Below are 25896 nucleotides of genomic sequence, written 5' to 3' on the forward strand. Positions count from 1 at the left end.
ATGTTTGTTTCTCACAGTGCAGCACTATAGGGTGCATGAGGTAGCTGGTGGAGGGGAAAGACCAGGCATGGAAGTGTTGGGGTTCCTCACCTCTAAATACCGAAGGGAGAGATCTGGGGCCAAGGCAATGTGCACTGAATGGCCAGTTCAGTTAAACCTCTTGCTCTCTGTGTAGGCAGGACCATTTATCTACAGGAAGGTTGGTTGTGAGGAATCATTAGATAGATGTTACACATGCACTAAATTATGCCTTTTAAAAATCATCTGCTTAATTTAATCTTACATCATGTTGTTTTAGTTCCATTCCAGTTTCTAGGGAAAGCAGATGAGTCACTTTTGTTAGTCCTTAATTAAACTTTCTAGTAGTGTTGCATCTGAACAGTGAGACGCTGAAGGAGGCTTTGCTGTAACCAGTGTTTCCATTTCATTTAAGCATTCACCAATAAAGAGTTCTGCAGAAATCCATGGGTCCTTTTGATTTTATAACGTCTCTCACCCTTTGTGTTTGCTCTGGAGTCACCGGCAGGGTTTAACGTCCCCAGTGCTGTGTTCCGGCTGCATGTTCGGTTTGCAAGGATGGTTCCCTGCATGCAAACACCTCTTCTGTAGGTTGTGGATGGGGAGCATCTGTGCTGCGCTGGTTCTGCCACCGCTTCACGCACATGGGGGGAAGGAGGGGGGCAGGAGCTGGATTGTCTACGTTTGGAACACAGTAAGTCACCCTCCCGCGCCGCATCCCCGCATGAGAGGACCGGAAAGCGGCCCCGAGCAGCACCTGGCGCCTGCCTCTTGACCTCATCTCGCCTTTCTGATGCGTCTGCCTCCAGCTTCCCTCTGAGGAAGGAAAACAACAGCGCAGGGTTTATCACCGCCCCTCGGGGAACACCCCGGCCCTGCCCCTGCCGTGCGCGCCCGGCTCCCGCCGCGGACCGGAGCAGCAGCCGCGCGTCCCGTTCCCCCCCCCCTCCGGAGCCGGTGGTTGCTGCCGCAGGAGCTGGGGCGGACCCCGCCGGGTTGTTCCCACCGGAGGGGGGGTTCGGCTGCGGCCCCGGCTCCCCCCGCGGGGCCGCCGCTCCCGGCCCGCCCGCCGGCCCGCCCCTCCCGGCAGCGGCGGGTGACTAATGTCTGTCATATGACTGTGACACCGAATGGAGTCGGGCGGGCGGAACTAGCCGCGGCGGAGGGACGGCGCTGCGCGGAGCCCAGCGCCTCGGCGGCGGGGGCAGCGGCGGCGGAGCCCCAAGATGCCGCCCACCCTCTTCCAGAAGCTCTTCAACAAGAAACACGGGCTCATCTCCCCGGCCAGGGACGCCCGGGACGATTGTGTCTTCAGGTAACCGAGCACGGGGCCGCCCTCCTCCCCTCACCCGAACTTCGCCGCCGAGTTCCCTGCCCCGTTCCCCGCGGCTCCCCCGCTCTCCTCACCCCCGGGGGCTCTGAGCGGCCCCGGTTCGCGGCCCCGGTTCTGGCCCCTCAAGCGGGCGCTGGGCGGGAGCTTTCCTCCTCTTGGGGCCGCCACGTCGGGGCCGCCGCGCTGCCTCCTGCCGGGGCCGCCTCTCCTCAAGCCTGGGCCGTGCTTCCCCCCTTCCCTCACGTCGCTGCCTCCCCTCAGCGCGGCCCCCGGTGCGGAGCGGGGCTCAGCCCCGGCCCGGCGCCGCCTTCCTGCGCGATTCGCCCGGTCGCGACCGGCGGCGGCCCCAGCTCCGGGAGCGGGTGTGGGGCCCCGGCCCCCCGCGGCTCGCTCCGGGGATGCTGCGGGCCGGGACAAGGCGCCATTCCGCCTGGATCCCCTGGGAGCAGCCTCGGGAACGTGGAGGAAGGAGGGAGGGGGAAACGTGAAGTTCTGGCCGCTGCCGGGAGAGGGGTAGGGTTTCTGGTGGCATTCGTCGCGTTTGAACCGCAACAAAACTGGATCGGCCGAGAGGTGCCGAGCACAGCGCGGGGGGCAGGAGCCGGAGCCCTGAACCCGGGTCGGGTGCGCCTCGGAGGGGACCCAAACCCTCCCCGTAGGGTGTCTGTGGTGTCCCAAACCGTGCCCCTTGGGTGTGTGAGGGGTTCTAAACCCTCCCCGTAGGTGTCTCCGGGGTCCCAAACCCTCCTTTGTGTGCAGCTTCGGTGTCCCAAACGCCATGGACAGGGTGGCCCCAGTTCGCGGAGCTGTGTAGGGGTTGATGCAGGAAGAGGCTTCCCTGTGTTTTCTGCTCAGAGGCCTGTAAATGGGCTTCCCGGGGGTTCATTTTCTCAGGAACAGGTAGTTTTGTGTCTGTAAGGTAAGTGCTGTTCCATGGGTGGGTTGTGCCTAGGGCGATGCAGCCCCGGTCCCGGCTGGCGTGGGGAGGAGGCAGCCTGCAGAGAACATTGGGTGCAAATACAATGTGTTTCATTGGTAAGAGTTATGGGCCGCTTGAAATGCTTCAGGCAGCGTGGTTGGTAAAGCTCTCCTCCCACCTGCCCTCTTTCAATGTATTACTTGCAGATGATCAGTGCTTGGGTTGCTGTAAGGGGATTTCTCTGGCTGGTGTGGTTTAATTTTAGTGGTGGGACGTTCCTTCTAACTGCAGTGGTATAATCATGGAATACACGGTTGGAAGAGACCTCGAGGATTATCTGGTCCAACCTTTAAGCTGAGCAGTTCAGGTGGTTCATGGTGTATCTGCAGTGATTTAAGCATCATGGTTTTCACAGGATATTGGTGGGTCTCTTAAGTCCTTATGGAATCAGGGCAGTACCTAAAGTGCTTTAGCTGTTGGCACACACCTCGTACAGACACTGCTCACAGCTGCTCACACACCTCCCTGCTCTGTACTGTCAATGTGGTTCCTGTTTTTAACGGTCTTTTTTAAGAGACAAAACCATTTTAATCATGTCTGTTTCATTTTCTAAACCAGCTGAATACGGGGGTGAGCCCCTCGGTGGGGAAGGGATGCGAGGGCTGCTCTGTACAACTGCCTTGCCTCTCCCCTTAGAGATGGGTTTATGAGGAGATTGTGTGGATTCAACATCTGTAGTGCACACCCTGGGGCAGAAACGTAGGGATCAAGGCTGTGTTGAAAGGAGTGACAGTGAGTGCTTGGCAGGGTCTCTTCTTCGCTCTTCACCTGCATCATCCTGCACCAGACTGGGTGTGAAATCCAAGTAAGATGTCACTGGAAGAGGGGAGACTGAGATGAGCTCTTAGGCAGAAGCTCTTCCCTGTGAGGGTGCTGAGGCGCTGGCCCAGGGTGCCCAGAGAAGCTGTGGCTGCCCCATCCCTGGCAGTGTTCAAGGCCAGGTTGGACACAGGGGCTTGGAGCAATCTGAGCTTTAAGGTCTCTTCCGACCCAGACCTTTCTGTGACTCCCTGCCTGCTCTTTCCTCCTCTGTTCACGTAGCGCTGTTTCACTTTGTGATGTGGGCTGTGATTTTGCAGGTATTTGGATGGTTTTGCAGACCCACAGGTATAAAACCCCCAGGGGAGGCTGATGGCTCTTTGGCAGAGGCTCTTGGGATGGGTGGGAGACCCTTCAGGAGCCAAGTACCATTTTCTGAAGACTAATACAGATGCCCCCTGGGTGTGTTGCCTAAGGGCTGCTTTCGTTTTCCATTCAGGGATAAGTCTCCGGTTAATCCTCACTGTGTATGGCCTTATCAGTTCCTGGTGGGACTTCTGCACAATACACAGGCTGTTATTTATTACAGCCGGGGCCTTGTGGACTGGGAGCAAGCACTCTGGCTTTGCAGGCTGTTCTTGGTTCCAGTACACTTGAAGGCAACAGCCTCATCACTTACACTTGGGCAAGGTTATGTTTGTGGATTGATGTGTTACTGTCTGGTTATATTCTAAATAACAGAATTATTCTGAGGGCTGTTATTTCTGTCCTCAGTCTCAAATCTTTGTCCTCTTACTAAGGAGACTGCATTGAACAACCCTAAAGAATACATCAATTCTCTTAATATATTTTGTGAATAATACGTACTTGGAGAGAAAAGCCCAACTCCTCTGGCAGTGACATTAGTAGAGCTGAGTACTTAAGGATGATTTTGATGCTTATTCTTCTTTTTGACTGTGAATATGTTTTACATGTTCATCAAGCTTACTGGGAAGCTTTACCAGGACATCAGTTCTACTTCATCAGAGCTTATGATGCTGCAGAAATAAATGCTTTTCAGTGGAAACATATTTTGTTTGGCTGTTGGTTTGTTTAGGGCTTTCCTTTTCCTGCCTGGAATCTGTGCTGTCTGTGAAACCTTAGGAGTTTGGGTCCAACCAGACCTTCAGAGCTAGGTGCTGGAGACATCAATGTTTTTATATATAAATATATAAAGTAAATGTATATAAATATAAGGTGTTTGTATATTTATTTTCTATATATAAATAACCCCCCCAGTTTATTTTACAGCAGAAGCCTTAGGAAATCACAGCAGATCCACTACACGTTAGTATTCCAGCTCCAGTTTAACCGGCAGGCCTGGCCCTGGGACAGAAACCTCTCGGTGCAGCTCAACATTCAAGGCTTCACTGGTACAATCTGTTTAGAAGCAGCACAGAAGCACCTGCAGGTAGTCCAGAGAGGAGGCAAACCCTTCGGTTCTGAGGTGCAGGGTACCTGCTCTCTGCTGCAAGTACTCCTCATGTGAGTTGATTTTCCCTGAGGGTAACTTTTGCTATAAATAGGAGCTCTTGGCCATGTTGTAGGATCTGGCACTGGTGCTGCTGGTGACAGCACAGCCCAGGCTTGGGCTGGTATAGCTAGTGAAAATATGTGGTTTCAGGTCTGTTGTTTTCTATGGTTTAGAATCAATGTATTCCTGTTGCGAATAGCTTTATGTATTTTTACAGGAGCTGTCTGCTCTACCTGTCTAAAATGTCTGTCCATTTCAAAGTAGCAGTTAAATGAGCCTTGTGCCAAGATTTTCTCATTGATGTCCCTAGTAAAACAGAAACAATCTCATCAAAGCTTCCTTAAACTGAGCAGAAGCAGCCAAGCATTTCTGCAAAGTATTACATGGTAAAATCTGATACCAGAGTTGTGGTCTTCAAAATAGGCTCAGCCTAAAGCTCAGTAAATCCTGACAGCTCTCAGGCTTTCTATCTTTGTTATGAAGATGTGTGGGCAGTATTTCCAGTGGTAAACACAGCTGTAGGGACTGCAGCAGGGGTTCTGCACAAGAGTGTGTCTGTTGAGGGAGGAATGGTGCTTGGAGCACCATGAACCTCCTGCAGAGGGAGAGGGATGGTCCTGTAATACTGAATGATGGGACTGGTACTTTTGGGGTTGCATGGATGAGGGAGACTCAGTGGGATTTTCCATCTTATGTATAAAGGTCAGGTGTTTGTTCCCTTGTATCTCTAAACATGCTTCCCACCTGGCTGGGGGATAGGAGGGGTTATTGATTAGCAGTTCTTTTTACACTGCAGCTCAATAAAATTTCAGTGTCATTTTAATATGTATTTTTATATATATACACTTAACATATGTATTTTTATATATATGTATATTAATCTAGGGAGCTCTAAAGAGCCATCTTGCCCCCAGGGGCATTCCACTGGTGTTTGCAAACAGTTTTGATCCTGTGGAATCACCTGCTGTAGAGTTACAGCTGTGGGGTAATTGTTCAAGCTTGAAAGAACCCCTTCCAGTTTCGAGTCTTCTCTATGATGTGGAACTCCTTCAGGCACATTCTTCCTTTTGGGATTTGCTTTGGTTATCTGGGTATTTCTGAGGAGGAGTGCAGGTTTCCAAGGGGGAAGATACAGGAATAAATAACTTCAAGTGTTTGCTTTATTTATGGAGAAGGCCATTATCCTGGAAACATGGGGGGTTTGGGTCTTTCTATAATGCATGCTGCTTGTTTATTGAGGGAGTAGTTTGCCGGGTTCCTGAGATAAGAAAGGCCTAAGGGCTGGCTGCAAAGTGGTATTTCCTGAAGTGTGTCTAGGCAAGTGTCCCCCATCAGCTCAGGCTCTTTCTATTCTCCGTGGCAGTGACTTTAAATGGTATCTTGAGATTTGTTTCCTTTCACGTAATTTTTGGCAGTGGGGTTCATCGAGGGAATTGCAATAAACCTACAGCTGGAAGTGGGTTGCATGCTACAAAGATGCTTCACGAGCCAGTTCCTCTGCAGAGCTATTGTTCTTGCATGGCAGAAATGCTGTGTGCTGTCTTGCAAAAGCATAAATGCTGCTTGAGCCAGGAGCTAACTTCTTGAAATAAACTGCAAAGAGACCTGGAGACATTTAGGGATGTGCAGCTGGGGACTTTTTAAAGTGGAGGCTGGAGTAAGGTGAAGGAGGAACATGAAAGTTGTCTTGGCATTGACTTTTCCAGTTTAAGTTGTACCCACACAAGTTCTTGGTAAGTTTTCACATCATTCTGAAGGCGGTAGTGGCGTGTGTGATGTATGTGGTGGTACAGGGGCTGGTTTGTGCTTGTTCCTCCTGTGCTCGGAGCAGGGGTTACCACCACAGGCTGCCCTGCTCCGTGAGATGCTGAAGGAGTTCAGAGTCAGCGACTGAACTGCCAGATTCTTAGTGAACGAACCTTCTGCAGCAAACAGCGCCTCCCATTCCACCCAGCACAAGGCTTTTCTATCTAAAGCCGGTGGTTTGTGTACAGAAAAGGGAGGCAAATCCCTTCCCAAGCCCTGTTATCCTGGTGGGCAACACAGCCAGGACATTCATAAGCACGAGGCTCCTCAGAGCTGTTCCTCAAGGTGCCGTCAGTGCATCAAGCCAGCCTGACCAAGACCTGCTGTTAATACAGTAGTGGGTTCTGATGTTTGTTCACATCTGGTGTTCTGCAAGTCTGTCACCAATGGTTGTAAAGCGCCTGGAATTTCACCACCTCCAAGCCTATCTTCAGAAAGAGCTCCAGCTGCTCTTCATTTTGCAATAGCTCCAGCTTTTCCTCTCTTCCACTTACGTGATGAATCTAAAAAGCTTTTGTCCCGTTGTTTTTTAAGGCTCTTCGCATTCTTGAACATCAGAAATATTCCTGGTTTTATTAAGCTCATTTTTGCCTTTTAATGTCCCTTAGGCTTTGTCTTTTATAGAAAAATCCATCTCTTCCGTAATATCTCTGCAAGGGTTTGGGTTTGGCTTTTTGGTTGCATTCGTTAGCTTGAGTGTAGCAAGTTTTTCACTTTGATTTATGTGCACTTTTCTCTATGGCTGGGATGACTTTGGCCTGTGTTTTGCAGTATTTTGCTGTTCTCCAAAGTACTGCTTTTTGCCAAATTCTGCTGCGCATTTCCTGTCATCTGAGCTTTTATGTACCTTCCAAGTGCTTTCAGGCAGCTTTTGTCTTGGAAGCAGAGACATACAAATCAATAGGTTCCAGTAAGCACCTCTGGAGCACAGGGAAGGTTTTGACAACTTCTCTCCAAGCCCTCCTTGACACCACTGTAGGTCTCCCAAGTGCTTCTCCAGGTAGGCACGTGCTGCTGGTAGAGCATCCAGCATCTCCTTCAGAATGATATGCTAGATAAGGTAGTGCTGTGAGCTGGGTCTGTGCAGTGGCTGAAGATGCTGCAGATCAGAGGGTCAGTGGTCCCTATGGTGATACTTAACTTCTATCAGATCCAAAGGAATTGCCTTGGATCAGTGCCCTCATCATGCTTGGTGCTTGCAACACAAAGATTGACCAGATAATGTGAAAGCTGTTGGGGTGCTTGGGACCACCTGATGTTGTGCCTTAGAAAACTGTCCTCTGCCCTGTTGGGAATGCACCCTGCCAAGTCCTTGCTTTGCTTCAGCTTCTTCCCATGGAACAGGGAATGCGAACAGTGCAGTGGGAAAGCCCTCTGCTCGTCTGTTCCCTGCTCTTTTGGGAGGAGGCAGAGGTGCAGAATGAGCTAACACAGGTTAAGGGTCACCCTTACTGCCTTTCACACTGGCGTCTCCTGTGGCGGCTGGGACCTTGCGGTGACTTGAGGACTTGGCATCACGAGGCTGCGCTGCCCTTAGTGGACATCACGAGGTTGGTGCCCTCGACTTCCTCCCAGCCTGCAATATCGCTTCCTCCTCCTGGGATGGCACGGGTTGTGTGAGGATGCCTGCGGTCTCCTGCCTTGCTGAGCTGCCCTTGCAACAGCCGCTTTCTTGGTTCCCCTTCAGCAGTTCCGCTCCTTCCTCTAAGTTAAAATCTTTCTGAGGAGACGCTGAGTGAGTGAATCCCATGGTGCCTTTTTAACCCCCGGGATCTCTGCTGGTTGGGCCATGGTGCTGGTTTGGATCTCGCCAGCTGATGAGGTGAATCCTTTCATTTTCATTCTGAGTTTTGCTTGGATTTAAGTGCTCAAGGCCAGGTTGGACACAGGGGCTTGGAGCAAGCTGCTCCAGTGGAAGGGGTCCCTGCCTGTGGCAGGGGTTGGAGCTGGAGGAGCTTTAAGGTCCCTTCCAACACAAACCAGACTGGGGTTCAATGGTTCTGTGATTTCCAATTGTATGTGCCAAGCAAGCAAATGTGGCAGTTTTCCCTCTGGAATATGTGGATGTCTGCTGGCCTCTTCCCCATGGGCCTGACCCAACAGGGCTGAGGCAGACCCTGCTCTGATCCTTGTTCTGTGGACACAGGGTGAGCTGGCCCATCATCTCCTCTGTGGGAGAAGGAGTATGGTGACTCCATGCCATGGTTTCTGCATGTCTGTAAATGTACAGGTGGGCGTGTTAGGTTAAAAATGGTTCTTTACACTTGGGTTATGCTAGCAAGTGTTGTAAGAGGGGGGTTCTGCAAATGTAAGGGTGCTGGGTTTTCGCCTCCTTCTCCAGTTGAGGTCATGGGGTATGAAGATGTGCCAAGAGCCTGGTCTATGTGTACCTGTTTGTTCAATGTGAGGGCTCCCCCTTCTCTCAAACAATCCCTCCATTCGTTCTCTGGTGCCCAAAGGTATTGACATGCCTCACGTTGTAAACCTTGCTTTCTTGGGATGGCCAGCTTCTGCTTGCAGACTGCTGCATCGTCCTGCTTGTGTTTCCAAAGGACTTTATCCTTTGCTGTGTGTGCACTTGTGAGTTAGTGTATGCTGCTGGTGACAGCCTGGCTGAATTCAGGCTTCTGTTCTGGGGTAAACCGGTCCAGTGCGACTTGGAGCCTGCAGCTGGTGCGGGGATCCTGGCCGCGCGCTGACGGTGACCACGTCAGAAGCGCCTTTTAGGAGTGGAGAGTAACGCACACGGTGGTTTTGTGCTGGGAGGCTGCGCTCCCTCCTCTTGCTACATCTGGAGCAGAACGTCTGCAGGATCACATGTGAGTGAGTAACGTCAGGAAGAATGCAGAGCTCGGCTGCAGCGGCGAATCCACAGCGCGGTTGTGCTGGGCTTAGGAGCTGGCCAAGAGCACAGCGCGTCTCTTGAGGGCCTGAAGGACGCTGTGGTGTAGATAAAGAACCTTAATCTATAAAGTATCTGCTGGGGGGGGGGGGAGTTATGCCCATTGAAAACAGGAAGTCATTTTACTCATCTGTACATGACTTGCTAATGCACTGGCTACTGCACCTTGCACTGAGTAGTAACAGAACTCACATATGGGAAATGCTCCTTGGAAAAACCCACATTCACACAGAATCCCTCTGATCCTGCTCTGCCTCGGGAATGTGACTGTGATGATCCCACTCAGAAGGGGCAGTTCCCTCCGTGGGACTGAGCACTTGCTCCTAAACATACATCAGCGCCAAGTGTGAACAGTTCCTGTGTAGTCTCTGTGTGGAAAAGGGTTGATTTATTGCTCCAACAATGCCTTGTGCTGTTGCTTGGTGCCCAACTGCAGGTTTTAATGGAGGTAATTCCGCACACTGGCATCAGAAGCAGCACGGGCTCTCTCTGTTCTGACACCGTAGCTGCTGCAGACACCAGTATTCACAATAGTCTGCACCGCAGAGGAACTTGTTCAAACACGTGAATTGCAGCACACACTACACAGACTACACAGAGGATATTAACAGTGCCTCTATGTAACATGCATTTGTGAGGCCACTGTGTTTGTACAGAGTTTTCTGCCTCCTCTCAATAAGTCATTTCATAGCCCTCATGAAGTAATTAAACTTTTGGACTTTAAGCAGTTTGACTACGTGCAAAAGCTGGTTATTTTAAAGCGCCTTGCCCCTTGCTTCCAGGGTGATAATCTGGGTATCCTTCAGCTTTTATGTATTATCTGTTTGTGAAACTATAGCCCTGAAAGCAACCCCTGTTTTGTATAGGTGAAGGACTCTGCAGTGGTGCCAGTGCTGCTCAGTAACAACAAGCTCAGCTGTAGATATCCCTGTCCCCTTCAGCCCGAGCCAGTGAACAATGCAGCAGTCGTGTGTGATGGGCTGTAGCATGAGTGTGGACGTGGGAGGCACCCTTTGCTGGAAGCGGCGATCCTGAAGTGTGGAAATGATCCAGCACATGCTGCTCATCCTGCTCTGTTTCTCCAGGATGTTTCCACAGCGTTATCAGCAGTGATTTTCGATCTAAAATGAGTGGAAGTGTTCAAGGCCAGGTTGGACACAGGGGCTTGGAGCAAGCTGCTCCAGTGGAAGGGGTCCCTGCCCGTGGCAGGGGATTGGAGCTGAAGGAGCTTTAAGGTCCCTTCCAACCCAAACCATTCCATGGTTCTATGAAAATACATCACAGAAACAATCGTATTTCCTTTACTATAGGTACTGTTCATGCCCTGCGTGTTCATGGTACTCGATACTCCTCCAGATCCGTGTGTGCCTTGTTGGCAGCTTCTTCAAGTGTCTTTCCCTTGCTCCAGCCAAAATGTCAACAAAACATAAAACTTGCAATAGTACCACAAACCCTCTCCCCTTTCAGTTTGTGTGATATATAACTGGGAAGAAACAGGAGCCAAATTACAGTTCTCTGCCATCTGTTTTAGTTGATAAATGAAGAAACTTTGAGCTCGGTTCAGCCCTGACTTTAGGTTCTGGCATTGTGCCTGGTTAAGCCTGAGCAGTATCTTTACCCCAGTTCCTGTGTCATTTCCCACTTTAAGACAAGCAGGGTATATGGTTTGTTTGAGCATTGTCCATGGGAGCAGCTGCTTTCTTTGCTTGATGCTTGTTTTGGTTTTAGCCTCCACACCTATGGAGGTGGTGGCTCTCACAGTTCTGTGCTCAGTCGCATGCTCCCCTCTTAGAAAACCTTTTCATTTACTTGTTCAGCCTGGAGAAGGCTCCTTACGGGGAGACCTTAGAGCACCTCCAGTGCCTAAAGGGGCTGCAGGGAACCTGGAGAGGGGCTTGGGACAAGGGCCTGTAGGGACAGGCCAAGGGGAATGGCTTTAACCTGCCAGAACAGGGGAGACTGAGATGAGCTCTTAGGCAGAAGCTCTTCCCTGTGAGGGTGCTGAGGCGCTGGCACAGGGTGCCCAGAGAAGCTGTGGCTGCCCCATCCCTGGCAGTGTTCAAGGCCAGGTTGGACACAGGGGCTTGGAGCAAGCTGCTCCAGTGGAAGGGGTCCCTGCCCGTGGCAGGGTTTGGGACTGGAGGAGCTTTAAGGTCCCTTCAACACAAACCAGGCTGGGATTCTTGGACTCAGCTTTGAGTTTATTTGTGGGTAATTAAGAGCGAGGACTGTCAGTCCAGAGGAAGTACGTGTGAGCAGGTACCTGAGAAAGGGACTATCAAACAGGAACTAGGTCCTTGTTGACGGTTCTGCCCCTCTCCAAGACCTACCTAGGCAATGTTCTTGCCATTCCAGACGTGGCTTAATGGCTTGTTTACCCCTTTTCACGAAACCTGGTTCCAGAAATAGGTAGAAAGCCAATGTTGGTTCAGGTGTTAATGACACATAGGCACAGATGATAAGCTGTGTGTGTAGGGAGCAGAGGCTGCAGAGCACGGGGGGAGCACGTGCTCCTCCTCTGGAGCTTGTTCTAGTGGAATGACACTATCTGAACATCTGAGAAGCTGCTCAGGAAAGAGGCAGCCAGAAGCTTCTTGTTCCTACAGGAAAAAGAACATTATTACCCCCTAAGAGTTAAAGAAATGCCTTGAATGTTAGGACAGTGCCTTGGCTTGCGGTGCTAACTGTACTTCTATTTAAAGGCAGCCCGAACTCCAACATAGAACTTAAATAGTCAGACAGAAAAAGGTGGTTGGGTGTTTTTTTCAGTTCTTAAACGTATTTCAGCAGCTGTGAGTTACTGGAAGTGACTTCACTGTCTGGGTAGAAAAGGAAACTGTTCTACTGACAGCATGGAGGGCTGAGATGCTGAGAACTTGGGCATGTTGGTTTCTTAACTGCATGTGCTCTTTAGTCACACAGGGGATGCTCATCACGAACTCATGACCTCTTTTTCTTTCCAAACCAGCCATAATTGACAAGTATAGAATTTAAAGAAAATCATATGAAAAGAAATCCTTAGGACACTGTAACAGGATTGTGTCTTTATAGAAATAGAAATGTTTATCAGACGTCCTTCTTTAGATAAGCAAAGATACTGCTCTGGTATAAAGCTGATGCGCTTTGAAGGTAGGTACGCTTAGTAGGTTTTCTCGTAGTATCTTATGTGTGGTTTTTTTCAGATGAGTTATTTTGGTTAGTCTGAAAATGTGTATTTCAGACCGTGTCATCAGATTTTCTTTAATGGAAGTAAGTGCAGTGAGTATTAAGTGGTAGCATTTTGGGGTTGCTCTATGTTCAGGAAGGTAAAGATAGGTGTGTAAATGCAGTTGGAACTGGTGGATGGTGCTGCTGTGACTTAATGCATGCATACATCCTGCAGGATTCTTTCTGCTTGGTATTCCCTGCTCCTCGTAATGTTCTCCCTCATCATCACTGTCCCTGTTGTTTAGTGCTCTGCTTTGGAAACTTGTATTTACACGTACAAAGAGAGGGAGAAAAGAGCTCAGCCCAGCTCCCTGTCCCTTGCAGTTCTGTTCTCTTGGTTCTGTGCTGAGTCCTGCAGGGCTGCCCCCCCCTTCTGCAGGTTTCCCCTGGGTGCTGTGCTGTCCCCTCCTCCTCCTCCTGCCACCAGCAGTAGGGTGCATCCTGTTTGGGGTTACTGCTGTGTCACTTCAAATGCCGTGCACTAGCATGAGAAGGGGAAAAGGAAACCAAGAGCCAAGCGAGCGATTACTTTGCCAACAGTTCCTTTAAGATAAATAGAATCCCACAGACAACCCAGTCCAAAGTGTCCTGGTGGCAATGACAGCTACTGCTGTCCAGCACGTGAGCCTGCCTTTCCTGTTGATGCAGCAGAATAAATAGCTTCGTGTGGTGCTGTTGCTGGTTCACGGCAGGATACCTGCAGCACGGGGCTGCTTCGAGCTCACGCATCTCAGAGATGCTCGTGTGGATGCACTGAATAGGGAGAAAAAAGATGAGGCAAGAAATATACTTCTGAATGAGAGCAAAAGAGGGAACAATGAATGCTTTGTTGTTCTTGTTAGGCTGCAGTGTGTGGACTACAGAAGATGCAGGAGCTGATGCTGAGTTGGGACATGGCTCGTTCTGCTGCGACCCCTCTAGGAGACAGGCAGGAGGTGCCCCAGCCACGACTCCTGGCTAACTGCATTGGCTGGGGCTGTCTGGAACTGCATCCTCAGCAAATCCATTGCTACTGGCAGAAAGGGGTTTATTGAACATACACTAAATATATATATATGTATATCTTGATTAAGTACAACCTCTCCCAGTGGAACAATGTAGGTTTTATCAAGGGATTCTGTTGATTCCGTGAGCGGTGAGGCAGAGCTGTTTTGGACTGCATGTTCCAGCTCAGTCCAGCGATAAGGAAGGTGTGTGTTTGGAGTGAGTTTCAGTGCTGATACCCAGGGAGGGCACGCTGAGCTCAACCTGCAACTTCTGTATCACAGACCAAGAGTTTAACAGTAAGCAAAGCTCTGTGCACACATGGGAGCTGTTTTCAGCTGCTGCTCAGAGCTTGCATGTGCAGCGTCTTGTGGAGCCCTCAGTGAGACTTGACTGGTTCAGCTGTTTCGCAGTGAAAATCCCTCTAGATGGATAGTTGTGTTGAAAAGCTTATTCTGCTTAATCATCACAGGGCAACAGCCAGTCCTATGCTGTATTCCATTCCTACCGTTCTTAGAAACCCAAGACTGTGAGCATGTAGCGAGACTTAGAAAACCAAAGAGGAAATCTGAGAGTACAGAGGTCAGTATGGCAGTGAGCAGAACAGCACTCTGTTGCAAACCCAGTAGAGCACTTTAAGCCTGGTTTAAATATTGAACAGCTTCTATAAAATCAGAGGAACCACGAGTGGCTGACAGCTAAAAGCATGCTTAAGTGCTCTTCTGCTTTGGGGAACCAAAGTATTGAGGACCTCCCAGTTCTAGTGCCTTGGTTTGTTAGATGCCAGGCTGTTGCATTGTTCTTGCAGGTATTAAATGAACTTGTATGGCCATGTGGCTTGTTCAAGCATCTGATTTTGGTTTGTCCTCCTGTCCTTATGGATTACATAAAAGTGAAGTCAAGCAATGTCTTTAGTGTCTGCTCTATATAGATCTACCTGAAATAGTTTCAGGTCACCTTTGCCTGCTTAATTTGGACAACAGTTGAGCAGCATGACTCTTGCCTTGGAGAATTAGCAGTGTAGGCTCCTCACTGTAGTCTTGGGGCTGTTGGAATATCAAGATCTCATTCCTTCAGCAAATTAAGTAGGGCCCGTTCAACTTGTAGAGCCAGTAAGGGAAGGATGTGCAGTCCCAGGCTGGAGCCAGGTTAGAAGAGTCTTCCCTCCTGAAAAGCAGTTGTGGGATGGATTTGGCAGGTCTATGAAAGTGTTCTCATTGTTTCTGGTGCAGAGCCGAGCAGTAGCCTTGACATGCGGTGAAGTTCCTGGCGACCTGTTTGGTGGTTAACTGAGAGGTTGGTGAGAGGCTGTCGTGGAAGCAAGGAACTGCTCCATGTGCAGAAAGGTCACAGAACTGGGCTGAGCATCGGCCTATTGAAGGCGTTGGAGGATGCTTAGATGCCAAGTGACAAATGCGGTGGTGTCAGACAGTTGTGGGTTGATGAGGAGCATCTCCCAGTATCTCACTGGTGGGATATTGGCGTAAAGGAGCATCACGAACAGATAGGCCAGGCTGGGATTTCATTCCCTAAGTATCAGTTTGTTGTACATGTTTATACAATCATCCTCTGCCTTTAGTTTGCAGTTGTTCCATGTAACTGAGATGGGTTTTTGGTGAAAGCGGGGGGGGGGATAGGTCTGAGTCAGCACTCTGCTTAAGCCATGTGCTGTACTGGAGGCATGTGAGTAGTTCCTTTGCTCCCAACGAACCACTCATGTGCTCAGCCTTAGGCATGTGTTTTAAATAAGCTGCTGATCCAGGGTCTGATTTCTTTTTTGAGTTAAATCTACCCAAATGAGGAGGGTGAGACTACAAACACAGCATTTCAGACGCTACAGAGCAGAGGTTTAAGGCAGTATTCTTCAGGAGAAAGCTTTGGGCATTTAATGCACGTTAGTGACTGAGCTTAAATGTCACCTGCATTGGAAAAATGAGCATCATCTGTTAATTATATGTGACTGTCTTGATAAGTGACCTGGTATCGCAGCCAGCAGGCTCAAGTTCACTGTAGTCCTCTCCAACACCAGGCTTTAGACTGAAAGCAGCATTTTGGGATTACCCCTGTGTCAAACCCAGTTGAACTGAGGACTTAGGAATGATGGTCCACCAGCTTTTCCTATTGCAAATACCCAGTTTGAAATTGTTCTACCATGTGCCGAGAATTGCTTTGATAGTTTTAAAAGCCTGTTGCTGTGGCAACCGGACCCCATAACAGAACCGCTCTTTGGTAAGAAGGCTCCGGCACTCAGTTAACAACCAGCAGCGAAGCCACAGCAAAGCAGCTCGTGTTCGTTTGGTCAAACAAGCCATCCAACCCCAGGAGCAGGGATGGATCCTGCAGCAGCTCGGACCTGGGGTGCCAGATGAAGGGCACACCCTGAGCTTGGCCAGGAGCTCACATTGTGGATGTGATGGGTCATCAGGGAGCTCCCAAGCATCTCGCTCCAAAGGAACTGCTAGGTCCTCTTTTTATTCACATGGAAAGAGTGAAGTGATTTGATGGTTTGGCTTATGGGCAAGGAAACAGGAGTTTTGCTTCTCAGAACTGGATGTCCCCTTTGTGCTTTGCTAATACAGAAACTGGCAGAACAGGCATTACTTTTCCTTTGACGTGAGGGCTTGCAGCCCTGTTTCCTTGTGTCTCATGACTGAGTGAATCAACACCTAATTAAACAGTCACATGAGGGACAGAGTAAAAGGCTGCTCAGGCACTGATCATTGTGAATCTTTGGAGAATAACTGCTTACATCTGTCTTCCTCCTTCTCCCAGGAACCCTGGGCAGCTTTCCTTTCCTTTCCTTTCCTTTTTCCTTTCCTTTCCTTTTTCCTTTCCTTTCCTTTTTCCTTTCCTTTCCTTTTTCCTTTCCTTTCCTTTTTCCTTTCCTTTCCTTTTTCCTTTCCTTTCCTTTTTCCTTTCCTTTCCTTTTTCCTTTCCTTTCCTTTTTCCTTTCCTTTCCTTTTTCCTTTCCTTTCCTTTTTCCTTTCCTTTCCTTTTTCCTTTCCTTTCCTTTTTCCTTTCCTTTCCTTTTTCCTTTCCTTTCCCCATGGAGGGGAAAAAAATCACAGCACTCAGCTAAAGCAGTGCTGTCTGTGCAGATAAATGGGATTAGGGTAGGGAGAATAGAAGACTTGGAAGCACTCAACAAACTCGATGAATGGGAATGATTTGAGTTTGTGCTGGGATGACTTAGCTGGAAGCTTGAAGGTGTAGTCCTTGTGCATCTGACACTCCTGGGGATTAAACAATGTGAATGTCGGGCAAGAAAGTTCCGAGTGGTCCAGGGGAGATCCTTGATGTTTTCAGTATTAGTTGTATTTCTTGCCACTCGCAGAGCATTCCGAGGGGTCCCCAACCATCCCTTTCCATCCCTGAGTGGCAAATACTTGTGTGGAGATTTATTGGGCTCTCAATTATCACTCAGTCACAAGTGCAGCCACCTTAATCAATTCCAGGACGTGGCCTCGGGCCAAGGAATGCTCTGGTCCCTGCGCTGCCAGCTCATGGTATGACTTTCACCACCGAGGCAATATTTTTTCCCCTTATAAACCCCCCGAAACAAGTCCTGCAGGATGTTTTAATCAGGGTAAGCAGATGGCAGCGTCCACCCTGACGCCGTGGAGGGCTCCCAGGGTGCACGTGGGATGCGCTGGGCTCTGCAGCAGATCTACAGCGGGTGGTTTGAGTGCTGTCGAGCGCTGGTGCTGGAGGTAGCGGTGGTTTGAGGGCTCCATGGTGCGGTATTCCAGGCCCCCTGCCACAGGCAGGGACCCCTTCCACTGGAGCAGCTTGCTCCAAGCCCCTGTGTCCAACCTGGCCTTGAACACTGCCAGGGATGGGGCAGCCACAGCTTCTCTGGGCACCCTGGGCCAGCGCCTCAGCACCCTCACAGGGAAGAGCTTCTGCCTAAGAGCTCATCTCAGTCTCCCCTGTTCTGGCAGGTTAAAGCCATTCCCCTTGTGCTGTCCCTACAGGCCCTTGTGCAAAGCTGAAGATAAATACAGGGAATTCAGTGTTTGCCTATTAAACAAATGAAAATGTTGGGATTCCGCAACCAAAGCACTGCTGTTACATCAGGAGCCATTCAAGGGTTTATTGCTTTTATTAATGTTGGAGTTGACAGCAGTAGCGGAGCTATAGAGATCCCTTTAAGATGTCTTCATTTTCATGGCAACAGAGTTCTTGCAGTCAACCTTGACTCCAATATATGTTCTTTTCTCTTCATTGTGCGTCACCTGTGATCTCCAAACCAAAAAGCATTAAGTCACCAGTGAGTTACCTAAGCAGATTTTGCAATGGAAGCCTGTGAGCTTGGTTTTATTCTTTCGAGCATTGTGAAACAAGTCACTTTTTAATCATACCAGTAACGCTCAGCAGTGGTACCTCAGATGTAACGTAAGTGCTAGTTTGCTTCATTGTGTACTGGAAGCTCTCGTGTATTGGACAAATAGAGATGCTGCATGTCACTGAGAGCTGTGTTACTCACACTTGAAGAGGGGATGGAGAACAGAAGTTAGTTTTATGCCTGAACTTAAGGATTGAAGAACCTATGTAGATGTATCCAGAATTGCACAGTGTAAAAGAGGGAAAAAACCTTCCCCACCCCCCCCCCCCCAGCACACCAGATAATTCTGTGTGATTTCTAGAAAGTTCTTTATTTCCATCAACTATTCATGTGCATCAAAAGCAGTTTGTCCTGGAACCTTTTTCTCCCTGACTTTCCATTAACCACACACAATACTGAACTATTTACACTTTAGTCTTAATAGCTGCAGCAGAAGATCATTCTGCTGTGCGCACCCGAGAGGGCACAATGTGCTAACTGTTTGGCAGGAGGAAAATGCCCTCTTGTCTCCCAGTACCAGTTGGTATTAAGGAGGTTTGTTTGGTGTCTTATTTATAGTGGGCTGCAATTGGAAACATGATACAAAACAAACACCAATGTGCCAGCAGCTTAACCATGCGTCAGGTCTCTACTTTGCTAGTTAGTTTTGCTTTAAGCATCTTTTAGCATGACTTGATAAATCACAGCAGTGAAGGGATGGTCCATCTGCTGAGGCCTCAGCATCCATGTTGATAAGAGAAAGATGATATTCCACGCTGTGCCTTCCAGGAATGCTCCCAGGCATTTGTATTTATGCTGATGCTCCTTTACACTGTGGGTAGAGACAGTTTAATCCAGTCGTGAGACCTCTTGCTGCTAGTGAGGTTCCTGGGTATGTAGAAACTTCACTTCCCTCTTGATTTATTATGAGTAGTAGTATTATAATTGCCTTTTTTTTTCAGTCTTTAAAAAGGTGTCTTTTAAAGAAAACGTGGCCTGGGTGTTGCAGAACCCACACATAGGTTGCAGTGATTTTCCTCATCGTTTTGGCTCTTGCTGACCTTTGGCTGGGCTCATGTTTGCGTGTGTGTATCTATGGTGCGTGCAGGTATGTGTCTGTGCTCTGGTTGTGTGCAGAGGGTTTGTGCTTTAATCCTGCCCACTCTTCCTCTCCAGCTGGGAGGAATCCAGGGGCATTTTTGTTGCAGGGACACAGAAATGCACAGAAAGCACCATCAAAGTCTCACTCAGTGGTGATCCTACAAGGCGAGTACTTTGGAGAGAAGTGCTATCCAAGTATTCCCAGTCAGATTTCAACTCAAATCCTAACTGGTTTTTTCCCTCTTTGTCTAGAGTGGCTTCCAGCTCCTACCTTCCTTCAGTACTGAGCAATAAACATTTCTTGGCTGGCTTGCTGGCTCTTTGGTGTGTGCTTTACAACATGTGTGAAGGGACGCCTTCTTTCAGGAGAAAGACTAAAAGCACTTGGCTGTGGAGACCAAAACCAAAGCATTTCGTTGCTTAGGCTGTGTTTGGAGCAAACTCTGTTGTCTGCTTGGTTTAAAATCAGGTGATTTATACCCAAAAGGTGCCTATGAATCTTTGCAGTAGTTTTCAATGTATTCAGAACCTTCCCTGAGTGTGGTTTTGTGTCTGCAGTTGGTGGCCAGGAGGTTTGGATTTGATGCAGGCTTGGACCCAGGTTTAAAACACCACTGGTGTGACCAGAGAATCTCACATCCTCAGCAATTTAGAACCAAGATGCTGGTTCTTAGAACTTACCGCCTCCTCTGATCCAGATCAGTGAATAAGATGTCCACTGTGAACTGGATATACACCTAGAGAAGAGGATGGTGTGTGTCTTAGAGGCCCAAGGTCCTTCTGGGATATGGGAATGGTGATAGCGTGTATGAACCCACATTGAGGACTTGGAGTCCTTCCTTGAGCCGTAAGTATTCACTGATCTGGCTACAGCTACTTTGAGTCGCACACTTTGAGTCTGTTTCTATGCAAAGAGAAATTCCTTCCAGTATTTTTCCTGGTGGATGGAGACTGCGTCCACTTTCAAAGCATTTGTCTTTAATACGATCAGGTTACCCTGAGGTAAGATGGAAACCTTAGCTGTTCCTCCTGGAAATAAATGTTTACATAACACATGCCCCTGAACTTCTCACCATTGCATGTCTAAGGAAAAAAGGTCACTTTTGACATCAGTAACCTTTAGAGAGTGATGCCTTTGCCACACAGGTAAGGAAAGTTACTGTGCGCAGCACATTGCTTGCACTAGATCAGGAAGGTAGGAGAGGTCAGATGTTGCCTACAACTCCCAAGGCTTGGCACTTTAAGCTTTAAAGGCAAGATCTGGCTTTAAGGCATGGGTCCCGTAAACAGCACATGCCCAATTTTGCTCATGTGAGTAATTCCATTGAATTCCCTGGCACTAGTCAGGTATGAAGAGCCAAGTCTGCAACGTGTGTCTTTGTGGGGCCAGGGCCTCGACTCTTCATTTCCAAAGGAGAAATTTCCTAGGAAGCATTCATGGTGACGAAAGGGAATGGTTGTGGATTTGGGACCAAGAAAGTATTTGTCTCTTAATTTTAGTGCTTTTGTGTCAAAACGTGCCCAGCACCAAACATAAAGATATCATATTTCTATAAAGCATCAGTAAAACTGCTGTTGTATCAATAGATGGATTTATCTGTGAACTTAATACTAGCATCAGAGGGAGCTCAGTTTTCTGTGGTGGAATCTATCCTAGAGGGCAAAGCATCACTTGTGCTGTTGGGATTGTTGGGTCTTGGGCCAGAGCCCATGAACAAGTGCATCTGCTCACCCACCCTGTGCAATGGGGGAATCATTGACAGCCCTAAACTTAGTGCTGTGGGATGCAGTGGAACAGACGATTCTGGTGCTAAATGGATTTTTGCTGCCTTTGTATTTGAAATATTTGCAAAACCTGTAGGTTTTTAAGGCACTGGGAGGAAAAAACCTCTTGAAGTAGGAGCTATGATGCTCCAGTCTCCTCCCTTTATATATTCCTTGACTTTTGTCCAAAGGTAATACAAAATTAATAGTATGAATGATTGGCCCCACATATGCCTATAACAAGACTTGATAGCTTTTAATGTGCATTGCTTTTTTGGATACCTGATTCCTTCCTCCCATCCCTGTCCATCTCCCTTGTTCCTCCTCCACAATTTAGAGGGGAAAAAAAAGGGTTCTTTAAATAGCAAGCTCTTTGCTTTTATGCTGTACCGGGCAGCCTTCCTAGCATGGCCTGGGTTACCACAAGAACAGTCATGAAACCTTGATTATAGATATGGGGTTGGTCAGGATTTCGTTGTGGGCATTATTTTACATCTTTCCCCCCTGGAAACAAGCCTATATAGCCATGCACTTGCCATGGAATTGTACAGGAATAGAATCCCAGCCTGGTTTGTGTTGGAAGGGACCTTAAAGCTCCTCCAGCTCCAACCCCTGCCACGGGCAGGGACCCCTTCCACTGGAGCAGCTTGCTCCAAGCCCCTGTGATCCAACCTGGCCTTGAACACTGCCAGGGATGGGGCAGCCACAGCTTCTCTGGGCACCCTGGGCCAGCGCCTCAGCACCCTCACAGGGAAGAGCTTCTGCCTAAGAGCTCAGCTCAGTCTCCCCTCTGGCAGGTTAAAGCCATTCCCCTTGTCCTGTCCCTACAGGCCCTTGTCCAAAGCCGCTCTCCAGGTTTCTTGTAGCCCCTTTAGGTATTTGGAGGCTGTTATAAGCCACTGAGCCTTCTCTTCTCCAACATGTCTTGCACGTTCCCGATGCTTCCCTTGTAATATCAATGAGCCCGCGCAGAGCACACAGTGCTGCCATTGTTCGTATCGGAGCCGATGGGAGGGGGCCGGGTGCTGCCACCATGGCCGCACCCGGGCGGGTTTTACCTCTCCTGCAAACCCGCTCCAGAGCCGCTGTGGCCCCGGTTTCCCCTCCCCGTTACCCGCCAGCATCCCCCGGTGCCGCTCGGCGTTCGGAGCCCGCTGTTCCCGTGCGGGGCCATTGGCGCTGTGTCGGTGGCGGATGGCGGCTGGCGGCTGCAGGTGGCACCGCTGACAGCAGCGTCACATGATGGCTGTCAGCGCCCGCTCTTCCACCCCTCGGCCCCTGCCTCCGCTCCCCGGGCTCCGGCACAAGCATCCCGGCGTTCCCAGGAATGTAGAGGCTGGAGGGGGGGTGCAGGCTGGAAGGAGGCCGCGGTGCTTTGCCCCTTTCCCCCCCCGTTCTCATCCGAGCGGGCAGAATTCCCGACGGTGGCGGCTGGCGGAGGTGCAGGACGGCGGCCGGGGGCCGCGGGTCATGAGACTCAACTGGGATCGGGATCGCTAGAGAAGGAGGAGGAGGAGGATAGATGGGGCTGACATGTCCGCAACGGCTCTGCCGGCGCAGCGCTGAGCCTACCCGTGAATTAGATTGATCTCTGCAGCCACACACCGGAGGAGACAACGGAGCGGGGAAGCGGTGTTTTCCTGGGCTGTGCACCACAATGGAGGGGCAGGATTGGGGTTATGAAACTCCGGGGCAGTGCGGCCGCAGCCCCGCACAAACGCCTCTGGTGCGCTCCGGAGAGCTGCTGCTGCCTTGAAGGTGGTTTCTGGGCTCCTGTTGCTAGGATTAAGCCCTTTTTTGCATTGCAGCATGGAGAGTCTTTTGTTTGAGTTAAATTCAGACCTCTTGATATGTCACCTGACAGTCTTGTGGTTTTGGATGAATATGGCTCATTGCTATTATTAACCTGAGTTGGCAGCCGGGCACAACAGGAGTTTATAGGGATTTTGGAAAGTGGAGCGGCTCCGGGGACAAAGATGCTTCCCAGGTACGGTCACTGCACTGCTCTTGAGATGATTTTAATTATTGGAAAGCTTAATAACTTCACAGAGATGTGAAGCTTTTAGGGATTTAATGTATCGACAATTCTCCTTACAATTCCATGCTGAACGGCACAAATGTGGGGGGTTTTCCCCCTGAATTGCTTGTAGCTGTTGTAATTTTGCAGAGGGAGGTGCGGTCTGGTTGAATACCGTGAAACATTGTCTGCAGTGCTCATGAATTGAACTAAGGAGCGCTTGTGTGTGTGTTTTGAAACAGATATTCCAAAAGAAATAGAGCGTGTGTGTGGCTGTGCATGCGTTTGCAGGGATAGATGTGCTTAAATCAGCTGGAAGCTGAGCAGGTACCTTCTGAAATGACGTACCCAAAGTAGTCCCAGAAACGCTCTATGAGATTACTAACTGTGGATTCTGAAGCTGTGTAAATTGCAAAGTTACTCAAAGTGCTGTGTGTCTTTAACAAACCCTTCCAACCTGTCTCATTTTCAGTGTCACGCTCCAGGTTACGATTAATGTGTCAACCAGACTGCACCTAGTTTGTATATATTGCATCTTTTTGCTTGCGGAAAGTCATCTGGCTCATGTATAGGGCTTCAGTGTATTAATCAGGTGTCTTAATGAAAGCCAAGTGACTTGGTAGAAGGAAGGAAAACAATGAAAGCAAACTAAAGTCAGCTTCATGTACAGTTACAGAACTGGACAGAGCCAAGGACCTTGGGAGCCAGTTGAAGTTTAGGTCCAAGTTTATTATACCGAGTGTGAAGTACCTGGCTGACTGTGTGCCTAGTGTACAGTATGTGCTTAGTATAAGCAGGAGAAGTTTCCTGGAGCTCAAGCAGTGCAGCTATTCAAGGTGAGGATTGCTAAGCTGGTAAACTAATGAGACAGACTTAGAGATGGAGCATGGAGCTGACCTCTGCGGTGCTGCAGTGCCTGTGGACCTGTCACCCTCCTTCAAGACATGAAAAGGGATCTCTGTTTTCTAAACAGAGCCTTATTTCCTTGTAATTAACCTGAACAATGCAACTGCAGCAAGCAGCCACCCCTCATGGCTGGTTATCCCTGAGGTGATCCATGTATCAGTTCTTCCAAGCCACTCCTTGGCTTCGGAGAAACCCCCCTGAGGTCAGCGTGATGGAGAGCAGCATCACCCAGGGTGCTGGGTCAGCTCCTTCGCAATCCATCGTCACGGGCTCCCTCCGTGGCTGTGGTCAAGTCGCGAGCGCTGGTGTTCTCTGCAGAATCAGCAGGCATTCACCACAGCGGTCCCACAACCCTGCAGGGACCTCAGCCTTTGAAACACAAGTGTCTTGCAAACTGTCTTCCTAGTATTGGCCCCGTGGTTTCTCTGGGGATCTTCCTCCTCCTCACAGCCTCAGAGTCATGTCAGCAGCAGGGAAGGGGAATCTCTCGCTGAAAATGCCAGCTTTGCAGATCAGCCTGAATCACCCTTGTCATGTGAATCCTCATGAAGTTCTGTCGTGTTTCAGGTGGTGGTATGAAAAAATAATGTTCAGGTGGTATGAAAAAACAGGTAATCTGCCCGTGCCTCTTTAAGAAAACCTGATGGATGGTCTTCCAAGGCTGGAAGCATCATTAATGTGCCATACATTGCTGTTTTCATTGCTTCCAAATGAGTAGTGCTCTGTCAGAAAGGTCTACACAGCTGTCTGGGTGCAATAATGGACCAGTAAGAAATGAACTATTGAACTGCAGTAAAGAAGCAATTAAAATGTGTGATACCCTTCCCATGTGTCCCATATACTCAACTTTTGTTGTATCTTCTTAAAGCCAAAAGAGAAAACAAATCACTAGCAGATAAATGTGCAGAGGAATTTGGGCAGGAGAAGGGAATCCCTTGTTGGAAAAGACACCTCAATCAGGGTGAGAGATGTATGACGTGGTGGTTGGACTCAGCAAGGACCATTTTGGTTTTGCTTCTGATCAATCTTCTCTATAAGAAAGCAAGTGCAGGAGCCTTAATACTGCTGGGCTTTGTATGTACAGGTGAGAACGCTTTATGTATCTCTATGGAGATAATCTGCATCTGAAACATCCCAGCGCACCCTGTGGAATGAGCTCGTATTTGCAGCATAAGCCCTTCAAGACAGGGACAGCCTCTGTCCAATGCTGTGTAGAAGTTGGCTGAGTCTAAGCACCGCTGTAACAACACTAATACATGGAGAGTATCACCCGCAGGAGTTGGAGATAAGCCTAGGGATCCCTGTACCTTTGTCCTGATGCTCAACAGGAGCAAAGGAAGACGTTTCCTTTCACATGGCAGGCATGGAGCAGGGTAGACCTGCTCTGCCCTGGCTGTTCCTGGCAGCCTTTTACCAAGGTGCTAACACGAAAACCACGCAGAACAGATAAGCTGGCATAACCTAACCTATAAATATCATTTGCGTAGATGCTTTTAAAAATAGTTCCAAGTGATTCATCACCAGGCAACTTTTATAACGATGGGTAACATGATGTAGGAAAACAATAGTTTGGTAGTTTCAACTTACTTCTTCAATGGTTAGTCACAGGCTGCCTTTGAGCAGCTTTACTTTCTAGCCAACTCTTGTAGAACTACCTGCTGAATACCGTGATCAGTTTGCTTCAAGTGCTTCTCTTTAAGACCTCTAAAATACTTGTTAATAATTCAAAGGCAATCGGATGCTATCTAAGCTGTGTTAATATGAAATAGTGTTACAAGTAGTCTCAGGCAGGAGGAAAAATAGCATTGAGCTAAACCTTGAAGGTAATGAAGAAATGCTGCTCATGTTGCAGTGGCAAGAAGGAGGAAGGAATGTGTTTGCTTTCAATTACAGGGGAAAATCTCATGTTTTAATTGGTGGAGTGGTAATGAAGGATTTGTGTTTGTTGTTTCGTCTGTTGCAACTCGCACACAGTGTAGTAATAGCAATTTAAAGCCATGCTGAGGAAAGTCTATGGGAGTAATGAGCTCCAGGAATTAGATATGTGAGAAAAATCTGGCCTTGGAGAGCATTTGGAGTTCTGGATTGCCACGCAACTCACAGTGCAGGTGTAGGGAAGCGCGGAATGGAGCTGTAAATGTGAATTACAGATAATATTCCTGGTGGTTGAAGGTAAAAAAGGCAGGAAAACAAAACGGATGAAAGAGAAGAGCTGAACAATAGTAGTACTGAAGTGTGAACATGCATGAAAATATCATTTTTCAGGCCTTGATTTCTTTATTA

The 25896-nt window shown here is 48.8% G+C and overlaps 1 protein-coding gene across 3 annotated transcripts in view; it reads left to right on the forward strand.

The window, feature by feature from the left end:
- Nucleotides 1–1132: 1132 nt before the first annotated feature.
- The window catches only part of FNIP1 (folliculin interacting protein 1), a 67721-nt gene continuing 42957 nt past the window's right edge, over nt 1133–25896 (forward strand). For 2 of the 3 annotated variants that reach the window (XM_080627112.1, XM_080627114.1), the window contains exon 1: nt 1133–1333. In XM_080627112.1, the coding sequence (XP_080483238.1) occupies nt 1245–1333 (89 nt within the window). In that variant the 5' untranslated portion in view covers nt 1133–1244. Of the gene's footprint in view, nt 1334–8208; nt 8231–25896 lie in introns of those variants that run through there. The other variant, XM_080627113.1, reaches the window with a different exon arrangement.

The sequence above is a fragment of the Psittacula echo genome (assembly GCF_963264785.1).
Source record: "Psittacula echo genome assembly, chromosome: 11".
Classification (NCBI taxonomy): Eukaryota; Metazoa; Chordata; class Aves; order Psittaciformes; family Psittacidae; genus Psittacula; species Psittacula echo.